At 30.3% G+C, this 15,469-nt stretch overlaps 1 protein-coding gene across 1 annotated transcript; it reads right to left on the reverse strand.

Moving 5' to 3' along the window:
* Positions 1–4,152: 4,152 nt before the first annotated feature.
* LOC116113351 (magnesium transporter MRS2-I-like) lies at positions 4,153–6,181 on the reverse strand. Its single transcript, XM_031399498.1, has 7 exons — positions 6,125–6,181; positions 5,613–5,828; positions 5,483–5,527; positions 5,283–5,327; positions 5,081–5,110; positions 4,802–4,921; positions 4,153–4,665 (listed from the first exon to the last, which is right to left on the reverse strand). Exons 1-7 carry the CDS (start codon positions 6,179–6,181, stop codon positions 4,579–4,581), a joined length of 600 nt encoding a protein of 199 aa, XP_031255358.1. The 3' UTR covers positions 4,153–4,578.
* Between the last annotated feature and the right edge of the window lie 9,288 nt (positions 6,182–15,469).

Consider the following 15,469-nt stretch of genomic DNA (forward strand, 5'->3'; position numbering starts at 1 on the left):
CATCCGCGGTCAGTAAAGTCGTGACATTAGCACTGAGTGGTGGAGTAAAGATGGTGAGTGTGAGAAAGTGAAAGAAATTGAAGTGTGTGATTGATGTGAAAGAATGGAGTTCAAAACGAAGAGACGTGAGATAGGAATCTGGTGGTGGGGGAAGTGGAAGGGGAGATATTTGCATGGTTAATGGCAGTTAGCGGAGTGTTACAGAGTATGTTCAAATGGAGGGGAATGGGTTTTGAACAGATAAGTCTGCGTTAACTTTACTCACCATGTTTGGCGCGTGCTTTCAAATTTTTTTTTTTTTTCTTTTTTCTAATCACTCGATATTATTTATGATGATTAGTTGATTTGGTTAGGCTTGGGATTCTTAATTTCTTATAGGTTCATCCATGGAAGGTAAACTTTAAAGAATAATCAATTTTACAAATAATTTATTAAGGTGTTTGTTTTTCTTAAATTTTAAGTTACTTTTGTTTTTTGGATATATATTAACAGTGTAAAATCACAAAAATAGATATATTTGAAATCATTTTTCTATTATTAAAATAAATTTAATTCAAGTTTTTAAATAAAAAATTTTAAATTAAAAACTGACCAAGGAGTCGCTGAACAATCCACTACTGGCGGTGTCCATCAATCCGGAACTTTTCGACGACAAGTGGTTGACACCGTCAACACTATTATTTCGTCTTTGGCAATCTACAGATAGTGCCAACGATGTTGTCAAAATACTATGGCTTTTGTCACAGTGAGTTGACAAAGTTTGGCAAAAACTGTGTGAGTTGCTGTCAAAACATCACATTCTTTGATCAAACTACCAACATCATTGGATAGATCTCCAGTCGACAGTTCCAATGGTGCTGGTAGTGACCTCTACTTCGTCGTCGTCGATAGTTTCCGATCACTGTCAATGTAGTTGGCTGGTGACTTTTTACATTTTTTTTCAATTATTCTATTAATTAAAAGTCATTAAAATATTTAGAATGCGGTATATCTTAGGGCATTTTGGTAATTACTATTCTAAAAATGGTTTTAGAATCTAAAAGCTAAACTACCAACTTTTGAAATCCTTCAATAAATTAGATTATGGAGAAGTACATTATCTTATAATCACCTAGACATTGAAATGTTTGACAATTTATATGAATTTCAATCAATCCAAACAAAAGGAAATATACATAAATTACTAGATTTAACTTAATTTTAACATGTTATACCAATTTTGTTTGAAGATAAAATAAATAATATGATAATCATCGTATTAAGGTGCGCACAAGGTGACGTGTCTACGAGGTCGCATTTTGCGCGGATCAGTATTAATGTTACAAATAATGTAGGTACAAGCGCATGCTATACTGAGTAGGTGTAGTGTAGTTAGTAATAGTAGTAAATTTTTTTTCTTTTTTATTTTTTTTTCCCAAATTTTATCAAAAATTAATTTGAAACGGAATTTTCCATTGATAAAATTAGATTTAAAAATAAAAGGTTGTACCTTTTTCTAATATGACATGTACATTTTTCAAGAAATGGGATGATCAGTGACTTGGTACTTTGTTTTGGTATTAAACAAATGAAATAATACATACAAAGAGTTAATACTCGTAACCCTCTTAAGGTATCTTTAACATAGATTAAAGGTATATCTAGTAGCCTAGAAATTTCTGTGATTACTGATTTTGTTACATTTTTAAACAAACATCTCTACTTTCATTTATGACATAAGTAAATTCTATTAATAATTGAATTCATGACATTAATCCCTCCTGAGGTGTAATATAATAAAAAATACCTTCAAGATTTTTTAAATAACAGAAATCCCTTTATCATTAATAAATTGTTAAAAATTACGACAAAATGATTTTTGTTATTTTCAAAACCACAAAAGAATTTTTGTTAATATATCATACTTTAAGGGTATTAATATCATTAATCTTAATAATCATTGGTGTAGGTATTCAAGACTATTAGATATATCTAATAGGGTTACATAAGGATACCTTACACTATTAACCCTATAGACACAACAATTATGTACGTTTTATTTGATAGGGTACAAAAACGGAAATGAGAAGCAGAAAAGTAAAGGGGAAGAATGTAAAAATAAAAGTATTTTCTTCTATTTGAAAAATAAAAATGTTATCCTTACAAAGACTCATACAAAGAGGGCTACAAAGTGACATCATCCAGAAGAAAAAAACAAAGAAAAAACAGAAAAAGAGAAAGAGAGAGAGAGAGAGAAATCATGAAAATAAAAAATGAAGATTATCTTTGTATGTTCTCTTTGTATGTGTCTTTGTAAAACTAGCATTGTTCTTTTAAGAAAGGCAAAAGGTATGAGACCAAAGTGAAGGAGATTATTAGACCGTACATTTGATACTTCCCCCCTCTTCCAAGTTCCATCTCAATTTGAGAAACAGTAAGGTTTCACCTTTTCTTACTCAATTACAAACCTTCTCAACAAAACAAATGTTCCCTTCCACTTTAACATGGAAAGAAAGACTTTATTTAACCTGAGGTTTCGATCAACTATGCTTAGGTCTTGTATTTTAAAATACCAAAATTTATCCCCTTAAATTTAACAAATGTTTAGGGATGATTTTTTTGTTTTAAAATCAGAAGACCCCTCATTTTGATATTGACCGATAAATACTTTATCCACTTTGAGGTTTTGGTTAACTTTTCTAGGTCTTGCGTTTTAAAATGCTAAGATTTATCCCTTCGAATTTAACAAATGTTTACATAATATGTTAATTGGGATAGTTTTTCTGATTAAATCAAAATACTCTTTATTTTGATATTGTTCAAATATTACTGAATAATGATATATATATTGTTACTTTAATTCAAGGAGGTAAATCCCAAGATTTTAAAGTGCAGTACTCAAACGGTAAACCCAAAACCCAGAGGGTAAACAATTAACTCACACAATGGCTCAATAACCATTAGTGGCTTATACTTGTTTTTACTCTGGATTTTATGTTAATTGATAGTAATCCTAAGATGTGATATGGCTGCCTCAAAGGCTTAAACACGTTATAAGCTAAGAATATGAGAAAGTCAAAAAGTTATGCCCAACTCTTTCTTTTGCCAGGTGGCTAGTTGAAATTTAGGCACCACATATGATTTTTAATGTTCTATTTTCAAAGGCTTACACATCAACTATTCTTCCGCAACTGAATTCCAAATTGCCCTACCAAACTGTAATTTTTTTTCTTTTTCTTTTATGGTTATTTATAATAATAGAAATAAGTGCACTAAGAAGAGTAGACCACATTTGTTAAAAGGTGTGTTTTTGTTGTTAAACACAAACATCATTTTTGATATGCTAATGTCAAAATAGAAAAATTAGACTATGTTTGTTAATGCATCCAATTTTCTATTATTCTTTATTGTCCTTCAAAAAGATATATTTGTTCGATAATGTTTAATTGTTTTTGCTTTTATTCTCATGAAACAAATAAAACTCATCAATTTTTTTTGTTAAAAAAGAAAACAAATAATGTCTTCTTTTCTTTATAAATATTGTTACTCTCTCAAATAAAACTTACATAAACTGATAAAAGTTAAAAGTTAAGCTTCTAAGTGCTTTCATTTTTTTTTTTTTTTTTTTTTTTGGAAAATGGAATTAAGGTTAATCTTATATACCATTTTAAATTACTTTTGGGTAACTGGAATGTTCGAGCCAGCTTACGTACACCTCAACTAATCCCTAAGGTTCATTGAATACCCTATAAACCTAATGAACCAAGTAAGACACAATTATACATTGAGGTAGGTAACCCCAAGGTTTAAATCCAAAAAATAAAGAAAGTGAGTACACCTCTTTGACCACCAAGCAAACCCCTTGAAGGTATCCGAACCAACTTACAAACATATCAAATACATTTTCATTTTCGATATATCAATTTTATTTTTAATAATTTTAGAAAACACAAACGTATTCATTAAAAAATATACCCTAAAATACGCCTTTTAATTAGATCCCTTAAACAAATAAAGAAAGAAAGAGAGATAACTAGATAAGTTACTAATGTTATCTAATTCCAAGCAATTTCGACAAGCCCCACATGCGCAATCATTTGGATCAAAATGAAATAGCGATGCGGCAAGGTGAGGAACAGGAACATCAAGATTTCTGAAACAAAAATAGGAAATATATAATAGCAATTTATGGGCGCGTGCTGGAAGCTAAGTATTGACAAAAACAAAATTAAAAGCGGTCCCAGGAGTCCACCAATAGATGAACAATCTAATCTTTACCATCAAATTGCTGAACAAAACGTAAATCATAATCCAAACCTTACTATTACATACACAACAATTAATTATGCGTCTTGAATTTAGTTGTACCTAAGGGCTGGGACAAGTTACCTAATATTATAGCCACAAGAATTCCAACATAATGATACCCACCCACTCTTGTTCAAATCTCAATCACTACTATTACTTTCAGGACCCATCACCCAATGATTATAAATGCAATGCACCATAAATTCAATTTACATGAAGTTGTATAAATTTCTTCCCAAGAGCGACTAAATATGCTTTGCATACCTCCTTCCAAACTGATTTTTATATGTATCAAGACCCGACAAGACCTTTCTGCCGAGCATAGAAGATTATTATTGAGAAAAGGGATGCACAAACTATACCGGTGACGATGACCACCTAGAGTTCAAAAATTTCAGAGAAGATGAGAATTTATTCAAGTTATAAGTTGTTTTTGTGAAGACCTAGGCGAATTGCCTTGGTTTAGATTTTGAGGCCGCGTTTTGGTTTGATAATCGAGATGTACTATACTTACCCATTTAAATACAAATCCATGTTCAGTCTTCCACGTATAGGGGATGTTCATGCCAAATATTGCAGCCACCAAAGAATATACCGACAAGCAAACAGTCCCAGAACTTAGAAAGAGCTCTAACTGGCACATATAATAAAAATCCATCACTATGACACAAATAAAACTGCACTGCCAGACAAATAATTTAAGGATTTTCTAGCTAGCTTTAAAGTAAAGAATAAAATAAGCACTAGAACAATGAGCAGAGAAAAGGATTTGATCAGATTCAAAAGACATCACCTGAATAAGCTGATTTCGATGGTTATCAAGCTGCAACATGAAATAAATCAACTATTAAAACATTTTTTTCTCTCCAAATACCATAAGGATGTTAACAAGCAACGATTGAACTGATAGAGTAGAGCCCTCAATTTAACAAAACATTTTAAGAAATATTATTACCTCATTTCATCAAAACTTAGAATTAAATTGTCGGACTCACCTGAATGTTTATGTAATCCTCAGTGTCATCTATGTATTCACGCAGCTGGTAAGAAAAGAATAATTAGCATAAGCATCAGCAATAAAATACAAGAATCATTGTCCAAAAGTCCTCCTTGGATGATTCCAGATACTATGCATAATTTCCTCCTTCTTCACTCATTTGCTAATCCAAAGAGAAGTTCACGGTGTGATGCTTACCGTGGCCAATTTATTCAGTGTGCCATCAATTTGCATAAAGTAAGCCTGCAAAAATAATCCAGTACCCGACTCAAACTTGTGTTGGTTAAATAAGTCCTGTGACATTTCACTGTCAGTCAAAGTTTATAACCTCAAGCAGCATTTCAAGTTCATCCACATCATTCTCCTCTTGAGTTGTTGCTGCACTTGTTCTAGATATTTTTGAACCTATAGTTGGAGAGTTAAGAAACCAAGTAGGAGCACCAGAGCCACTGGCAGGTGAAGATGGCACAGCCAATTTCCTTGACAAGTAAAGGTCTGCCATATCATCATCATCATCTAGAAGTTGTTCAAGTTCATCCCTGACCTGGGAACACAATTTTTAGAAAGATTTAAGTCCAAATGAAAGGGTAGCATTTACTATTTGTAGCTTTACTGGCTCTAACCTTAGATTTTAACGATATTTTCAACCATATGCAAAACAGAAACATTAAAAACAGAAGATAAATTCGGAAACCAGAAAAAAGAATGTGATGGAGCGCGGCACTCTCTAGTGTTTGATCTATCAGTTCAAAGTCTACATTACCTATTATGCAGCAAAGTGGAATGCAATGGTCCAATTTATGGGCTTGGTTGGGTTGACTGATTGGACTGATTTGTAACCGATTGAAGTAAATATTGGAACCCATCCTCTGTTCCACTCCCATTAGCTCCCTTCATTGTTTTTCTAGTCAGTTTGTGTAACTTGTTTTCAGCTTATTTCTCTTTCAATTACCCAGTGTAGAATTGAACCTAAGTTAATAGATCCATTTAAGCCACCTTTCAAATGACGTAATAGTTAAATGTGTAATAAATTCTCAGCAAAAATCCCATCAAGGTAGAGAGAGAGGTTCAAAACAGAATAACTTTTAAGCAAGCTGACATGGATTGCCAAATCCTTACTGAAGGAAAAGAAAAAATCTACTCTGTCGTGTGTAGAGAAATATGATTTTAGACAAAATCATGAAATTGTTTCTGATAAGGAATGACAAAACCATAAGAATGTTCTCGATAGGAAAAGACAAAATCATGAGAATGTTTTTGATAGGGAATGACAAAATCATGAGAATGTTTATGATAGGGAAAGACAAAATCATGAGAATGATATGAGCTATGATCTATGATCTAATCCCTAAAGAAAGCATAGTATATTCACTGTTCACTGATGACTGATCTAAAATACAGACGTACCAAAAGCAAAGTTTATTCTTTTTACATGTATTCACTATTTAAGGAAATTGGCATTTCCATGTTAATTGTTAGACATCATAANTTTGAGTTATGAGAAGTGTTCTACTTGCATGATGATGAGTTGAGTTTGATTGAGATTGGAAGAGGTTGGAGTAGATTTTTGGGAGTGTGTTTCCTTGACAGGGAATGAGATCATGCAAGAGAATTTCCTCCCATTTTGGGATGGCCTAAGAGAGAAATAGAGTTCTCAATAAAGTAGAGTTTTTGTATGCACATGAGTTGTTTGATGAAATGCCTAAGAGAAGCATGAGTATGAGTAGAGAACCATAATTCTTGCAACATTGCATGTTGGCATTTCTTGAGTGCATTAATGAGCATGAGCCATCCATATGCATTGGTTATGCATTGAGAAATAGCTTGAGCAAGAATAGAGATCTTTGTGAATAAACTACTCTAAGAGTTAAGCTATACTATGAGTAAGAGATGAGTATTAGCTTGAGCAAGAGTAGAGATCTTTGTGAATAAACTACTCTAAGAGTAAAAGAAGAGAATAAAGTAGGTTGTACGATGGGGAACCCGTGAGTGATGAGTAAAGTCACGAGAGTGGGTGCTTTTTTATCCCCAGCCGTGCCTTCAGTCAAATGAGGCCGTGACCATCACAAAGAGTGGAACATGATATTCCAGCCATGCCTCCGGTAAGATGGGGCCGTGACATTCACAAAGAGAGAGAATACACTCACGTGGTCAAGGGTTTCAAATCCATGCATGACCAAATCCGATCGGTAGAGAAATGAGTAGAAGTCACGTAGAGTGGTAACGCCCAGCCGTGCCTCCGGTCAGATGAGGCCGTGACATTCTAATGAGTAAGAATGAGAAACAAAGGAATAGAAAGAACAGAAAGAGAAAAACAGTAAATCACGAAGAGCGGGTTGAGTTCCCGATCGTGCCTTCGGTAAGATGAGGCTGTGACATACACCAGAGGGTGTATAACAAAGAATATGAGAAATAGAAACAGAAAGAAAATCAGTAGAAGTCACGTAGAGTGGGAGAAGTCCCGGTCGTGCCTCCGGTAAGATTAGGCCGTGACATTCAAAAAGCGAGTTAGTAGAAATGAATTATGAGAAATGAGAAAGAGATAATAGAGAGAATTAAAGAATGAGAAAGCCTGAGAAGGAGTATGATGAGAATAAGAGAGAACCATGATTTTCCTTCAAGGTGAGTATGATGAGAATAAGAGAGAACCATGATTTTCCTTTATGGTGAGTAAGAATAAGAGAAGGAGAAAAGAGAATAAGAACAGAGAGAAAGAAAGAATAAAAAGAGCAGAACAGAGTTAAAGGAGAATAAAAGTATTTTAGAGAGAGAGAGAGAAACAGTGAGAATTAGAAATAGAAGAACGGTAAATTAAGGAAAGAACCAATGAGTGAGTTGCGGGGACAGGTAGTAAAGGATTTACTTACCGAGCATTGTTGTGCTCACCCCGTTGTTCTTCTCTGTTTTGCAGGAAATAGAAGCAGCGATCGGATGGACGTCGAGGAGTGGAGAGTATTTGCACCACTGTCCACCAGCTATGATGTTTTGTATTAAGTATAAAGTTTTTAATACATTGTATTTTGTATTTTTTATGAGTAAAGAAAAAATTTGAGCCCACTATCTTTCATACGCTATGTATATCTATAATTTACATAATATATATTATAAAAATAGTCATAGAGAGCAGGTGTTACTCTCTCTCTCTCTCTCTCTCTCTCTCTCTCTCTCTATCTATCTATCTATCTATCTATCTATCTATCTATCTATCTATCTATATATATATATATTATATATTCATATATAATATATATATACACCCATATGGGTTAATTACCACATAACACATTTTATAAGCTCTAAAATTACTCAATTTGGACACATTGGATTGACAAGTCAATCAAATTGTTTTATCTTGAAACGTTGGATTGGTATTTATTACTCTATCTATAATTATTAATTAATTAAAAAAATAGAATCAGTATTAATAATTAATAATAATAATAATAATAATACAAGTGCATTGCATTAGCATTCTAAAAGTCTAACCATAATGACACATTGGATTTATGATTACCATGTGATTGAATTTTATTGGTGATAATATAGACAATATTAATTGCTGCATTGGTATTCCAAAGTCTAAATAAATAGACATAAAGATTAGATTATATAGATGCATTATATTGGTAGTAAAAGCATACCTGTTTATTAATAATTATATAAGTGCATTGTATTGACATTGCAAACATTTCTTCGTATTCAATTCATATTTAATTGTGTTGACATTCGAAAGATCTAAATAAGGGGTTATAAAAGGGGTGTATGTTTAGTTGTGTATTATCGTAATATGTTAGTTGATGTCAACAATACGTATGGTCTTTTGTTAATTGTTTATAGGTCATGTTAGTTTGTGTCAATAATACGTATGTTCTTTATGGTTTTGTTAATCAATGATTTTTTTTTTTTTTTTATGTTTTTGTTGTTGTTTACAGGTCAAAGATTCATGAATTAGCATGGAATAAAGGAAGGATGTCCAATTGACATTGTCAAATGAGTTGTTATTTTGATTCGTTCTTCTAAGCTATAAGTATATCTTCTAACTATTTCAATACGAAATAGTAAGTATATCTCCAAACTATTTTAACGGTTATTATTTGGTTAAATGATTGTTTTTGTTCAGTCAATCTATTTGAATGATTAATTGTGCTAGTCCTGCTGAACGGTAAGTGTATTCCCTAACAATTTTAATATAAAGGTTAATTAACTTTTATTGATTTCGTTTTCAGGTAACAGTTGTTATAAGAATAAATAATTGTTCCTTAACAATCTTAACATAAAGATCGATTAAATTTTGTTATGTTTGTTTTCAAGGAAATGTTCATGTACTTTACAAAGATCAAATCGAGGATGATCCTATTGTCAACCGAACTGTGAGTATGTGTATTATCTATATTAGTAAAAATAGTTCATTTGTGTTGAATATGTTTACTGTAAAAACATTCGTGTATTTTATTTTGTTATATGAATGATTAATTGTTTATGTCCTGTTGATATGCGAGTATATATATTAAATGAATTAATTTTTGTTGATTCTGTTTTCCAATTAATAGGTGTTGTTTGAAATATTTTTTATCAGTCCTAATATGATAATCCCTTAAATTTGGGTCAAATAAACCATTCATTTTATCATCATACACATTTTAGTTTTCATTGAACAATCAGTAGTAAATTGACCATAACTTGCTCAATAAAAATCCAATTGATGGGAAGATTGAATCTTTAGAAACTAGACAGACAGTGCTTTAATTTGATATACAATACGCTTAATTTAAATAATTGTAGCCCCACTATTGAACCATTCCTTTCATCATCACACACATTTCGACTTCCACTGAATAGTCTGTGGTAAATTAACCATAACTTGCTCAATAAAAATCTAATTGATGAGAGGTTTGCATCTTTGGAACCTAGATAGACAGAACTTTAAATTGATATATTATATGCTTAATTTGGATAACTGTAGCCCCACTATTGAACCATTCTTTTTATCATCACACACATTTTTGTTTGCCTTGTTTCTCGATTTCTACTGAACAGTCAGTAGTAAATCAGTCATATTTTGCTAAATAAAAATCCAATTGATGAGCGGTTTGAATATTTGAAAACTAGACTTATAGGGATTTAATTTGATATATTATACACTCAATTTAGATAATTGTAGCCCTACTATGGAACCATTTTTTTATCATCACACACATTTCAGTTTCCACTAAACAATCAGTAGTAAATTGACCATAACTTGCTCAATAAAACTCCAATTGATGAGAGATTTGCATCTTTAGAAACTAGACATATAGGGATTTAATTTAGTATATTATACACTTAATTTGGACAACTGTAGCCCCACTACCGGACCATTCCTTTTATCATCACATAGATTTTAGTTTCTCCTATTTCTCGATTTCCACTGAACAATCAGTAGTAAATTAGTCATACCTTGCTCAATAAAAATCAAATTGATAAGCAGTTTGAATCTTTGAAAACTAGACATGTAGAGATCTAATTTAATATATTATATGCATAATTTGGATAATTGTAGCCCCACTGCCGAACCATTCCTTTCATCATCACACACATTTCGGTTTCCACTGAACAATCAGTAGTAAATTGACCACAACTTGCTCAATAAAACTCCAATTATAAGAGGTTTGCATTTTTAGAAACTAGACATACAAGCTTTAATTTGGTATATTATATGCTTAATTTGGAAAACTGTAGCCCCACTGCCAAACCATTCCTTTTATAATTACACACATTTCAGTTTCCCCTGTTTTCCTATTTCCACTGAACAATCAATAGTAAATTGGTCATAACTTATTCAATAAAAATTTAATTGATGAGCGGTTTGAATCTTTGGAAACTAGAAAGATTGAGCTTTAATACGATATATTATACGATGAATTTGGAATTTTGGATAACTATAGACTTACGGCTGAACCATTCATTTTATTATCACACACATAAAACCAATTTAATTTTAGTGATGACAAAGAAAAACAAATATTGATATGCAGTTTTAATTGTATTTCTTCTATCTCTTTTTGTTGATATTTTTTTATGTTACATATATATATATATATCAAACATAGGTTGTTGATGGATATAACAAATTTTATTTGTATCACAAATATCATCTGATGTTTGTTGTCTAACCATGTAGCTTTAGTAAATCATTTATAATATGTCGAACTACTATTATTATCCTTAAAGGAAAACAAATATTGACATGTAACTTTAATTGTAATTGTTATATTTCTTTTTGTTGATATCTTTTTATGTTACATACATATATCATAAAAAGAGATTATTGCTGAATATAACTAATTTCATTTATTTAACAAACGTATTTCGGTTTCTACTGAACAATTAGTAGTAAATTGATCATAACTTACTCAATAAAATCCAATTGACGAGAATATTAATCTTTAGAAACTAAACAGAAAGTGCTAATTTTATATATTATACGCTTAATTTGGATAACTGCCATTCCTTTCATCATCACACACATTTCGACTTCCAGTGAACAGTCAGTAGTAAATTGACCATAACTTGCTCAATAAAAATCCAATTAATGAGAAGTTTAAATATTTAGAAACTAGATCGACAGGGCATTAAATTGATATATTATACGCTTAATTTTGATAACTGTGGCCCCACTACCAAACCATTTCTTTTATCATCACACACATTTTGGTTTCTCCTGTTTTTTTATTTTCACTGAACAGTCAGTAGTAATTTAGTCATAACTTGCTCTTTAAAAATCCACTTGATGAGCAGTTTTAATCTTTACAAACTAGATAGATAGGGATTTAATTGGATATATTATATGCTTAATTTAGATAATTGTAGCCTCACTGCTAAACCATTTTTTATCATCACACACATTTTGGTTTCCATTGAACAATCAGTAGTAAATTGATCATAACTTACTCAGTAAAACTCCAATTGATGAGAGGTTTGAATATTTAGAAATTAGACATGTAGGGATTTAATTTGGCATATTATACACTTAATTTGGATAACTGTAACCCCACTGCTAAACCATTCCTTTTATCATCACGCATTTTAGTTTCCACTGAAGAGTCAGTAGTAAATTAACCATAACTTGCTCAATAAAACTTCAATGGAGAGAGGTTTGAATATTTAGAAACTACACAGATAGGTTTTTAATTTGATATATTATATGCTTAATTTGGATAAGTGTAGCCTCACTTCTGAACCATTCTTTTCATCATCACACACATTTCGGTTTCTCTTGTTTCTCAATTTTTACTGAACAATCAGTAGTAAATTAATCATAACTTACTCCATAAAAATCCAATTGATAAGAGGTTTGAATATTTGAAAACTAGACAGATATGGCTTTAATTGGATATATTATACACTTTATTTGGATAACTATAGCCCCTATAGACTTGTGGTCGAACCATTCTTTTTATCATCACACATATAAAACCAATTCATTTTTAGTAATGACAAAGGAAAACAAATATTGATATGCAGTTTTAATTGTATTTCTTCTATCTCTTTTTGTTGATATTTTTTTATGTTACATACATATATTGAAAACAGGTTGTTGCCGAATATAACAAATTTTATTTGTATCACAAGTATCATCTGATGCTTGTTGCCGAACCATGTAGCTTTAGTAAACCATTTATAATGTGCCGAACCATTATTATTATCCTTAAAGAAAAACAAATATTGATATGTAACTTTAATTGTAATTGTTCTATCTCTTTTTGTTGATATCTTTTTATGTTACATACATATATCATGAAAAGAGGTTGTTGCTGAGTTTAACTAATTTCATTTATTTAACAAATATTAACTGATGTTTGATGCTGAACCATGTAGCTTTAGTAAACTATTCATTTTATCATCATATACATTTAGATTTCCACTAAATAATCAGTAGTAAATTGACCATAACTTGCTCAATAAAACTCTAATTGATGAGAGGTTTGAATCTTTAGAAACTAGACAGACAGAGATTTAATTTGATATATTATACGTTTAATTTGGATAAGTGTAGCTCTACTATCAAACAATTCCTTTTATAATCACATATATTTCGGTTTCCACTGAACAGTCAGTAGTAAATTGATAATAACTTTCTCAATAAAAATTCAATTGATGATAGGTTTGAATCTTTAGAAACTAGACATATAAGCCTTTAATTTGATATATTATACGCTTAATATTGATAACTGTAGCCCCACTATCAAACCATTCATTTTATCACCACACACATTTCGGTGACCATAACTTGCTCAATGAAAATCCAATTAATGAGAGGTTTCAATCTTTAGAAACTAGATAGACAAGAATTTAATTTGATATATTATACGCTTAATTTGGATAACTGTAGCCCTACTATTGAACAATTCTTTTTGTTATTACACATATTTTGGTTTCTCTTGTTTCTCGATTTTCACTTAACAATCAGTAGTAAATTAGCCATAACTTACTCAATAAAAATTCAATTGATGAGCGGTTTGAATTTTTGAAAACTAGAAATATTGGGCTTTAATTTGATATATTATAAAAAGAATTAGGATAACTATAGACCTACTGCTGAACCATTCATTTTATCATCACACACATAAAACAAATTCAATTTTAATGATGATCAAAAGAAAACAAATATTGATATATAGTTTTAATTGTATTTCTTCTATCTCTTTTTATTGATTTTGTTGTTTGATTTGTGGGTTTTGTGGGTTTTACAATTATCGTATTTCTTTAGGATGCTATCATCAAATGCTTTTTTTGCTATAGGTGGTGGTCAATTCTAATTGCAGTAAATAGATTTGTGGCACATGACCTTTATTTTCATGGCTTCTTCATTGCTTCAATTAAATTGCCTTCAGATTATACTGTTGGAGTTGTTGCTTTCTATGTGAGTTTTCCTCTCAACATTCTTAATTTTTTTAATTTCTAAAATAATAATAATAATAATAATTCATTTTCTATTCTCAACAATTAAAATTAGTTTTTTCCTTTGGCTTTGCAAGTCTCTTGCTTAAAAGTTTACATTTTTCAATAAAGTTTCTCTTTCTCTCATTGATTTATAGACTTATCAATAATACCTAATGGGTTATCTTGCAATTTTTTTTGCTTTTCTTGACAAAGTTTTAAACCTTGGTTGCAGCTTTCAAATGGTGACATATTTGAGAAAAACCATTATGATATAGACTTTGAGTTCAATTTGTTGATATTTTCTTTATTAATTTTTTAATTATCAATTCAATATAAAATGAACTTCAATATAGAAAATATATATTTAAAACACAAAAAAAAAAAAAACCAATAATAATGTAAAAAATATATATATATAAAACATACCCACGCAACGTAACTTAAACATGAATATAAGTTACAAAAATTGCAGAAAGTCAGTATAAATTTTAAGTTTAAATAGTTGATCTTGATAATATTCATTTGATTTTAAATATCATATATGATTCACTACAAAATACTGACATCAAACATCAAAGACATGTCTGCAAAAATAATATCAATTGTACAAGGTAATGATCCTGAAAATATAATTAAATCATATAATATTCAGATGATCTTCCCAAGTTGGATGAATGATTTAGTGACATCTAGCTATAATTGATATTAATAATTATACAGGTACAATTATTAATTTTATCTTAACATAATTTTGTATATATATAAAATTTATACTTACTTTAAAATTGATATAATTTAACAATTATTATGTTTTAATCTAATTAGTGTTGTAATTGGGTTGATAATACGTTTATTGGGACTATATAATAAAAGCCTATAACCATTTACCAATTGTTCCGTTTTTTTTTTAACTTTTCCTAAAGCGGATAGAAATTGATATACTGTAAGTGATGCATAAGATTTTAACTTAATATTCATTAAACATATTAATTCTAAAGATAGATAAAAGAAAAAAAAATAAAAAATAACATAAATTTGTTTGATTTTAAATTACAACATATTACATTGTGATATGGTTTTTTTTTTTTTTTTTTTTTTAAAGTGGATTTAGTTAGCAATTTTCTTACTTTTGCAGAAAAATAATCAAGATTCAGGTCTCTCGGTTATCAAATCTATTGCCTTGATTAATGAATCATATTTTAGCTTATGGCTTTATCTCAAGGCTATAACAATTGCCTCTCCACTTTCATGTGGCCTACAAAT

The sequence above is a fragment of the Pistacia vera genome, unplaced genomic scaffold, assembly GCF_008641045.1.
Source record: "Pistacia vera cultivar Batoury unplaced genomic scaffold, PisVer_v2 Contig678, whole genome shotgun sequence".
NCBI lineage: Eukaryota > Viridiplantae > Streptophyta > Magnoliopsida > Sapindales > Anacardiaceae > Pistacia > Pistacia vera.

Excerpts from the sequence above, each read along its gene's own strand:
- LOC116113351 (XM_031399498.1), bottom strand. The coding sequence starts at position 6,181 with ATGAAGGGAGCTAATGGGAGTGGAACAGAGGATGGGTTCCAATATTTA. Across the intron at positions 4,922-5,080 it reads ATCGAAATCAGCTTATTCAG|TTAGAGCTCTTTCTAAGTTC; the intron begins GTGATGTCTTTT and ends TATATGTGCCAG. Across the intron at positions 4,666-4,801 it reads ATGGATTTGTATTTAAATGG|GTGGTCATCGTCACCGGTAT; the intron begins GTAAGTATAGTA and ends TTTGAACTCTAG.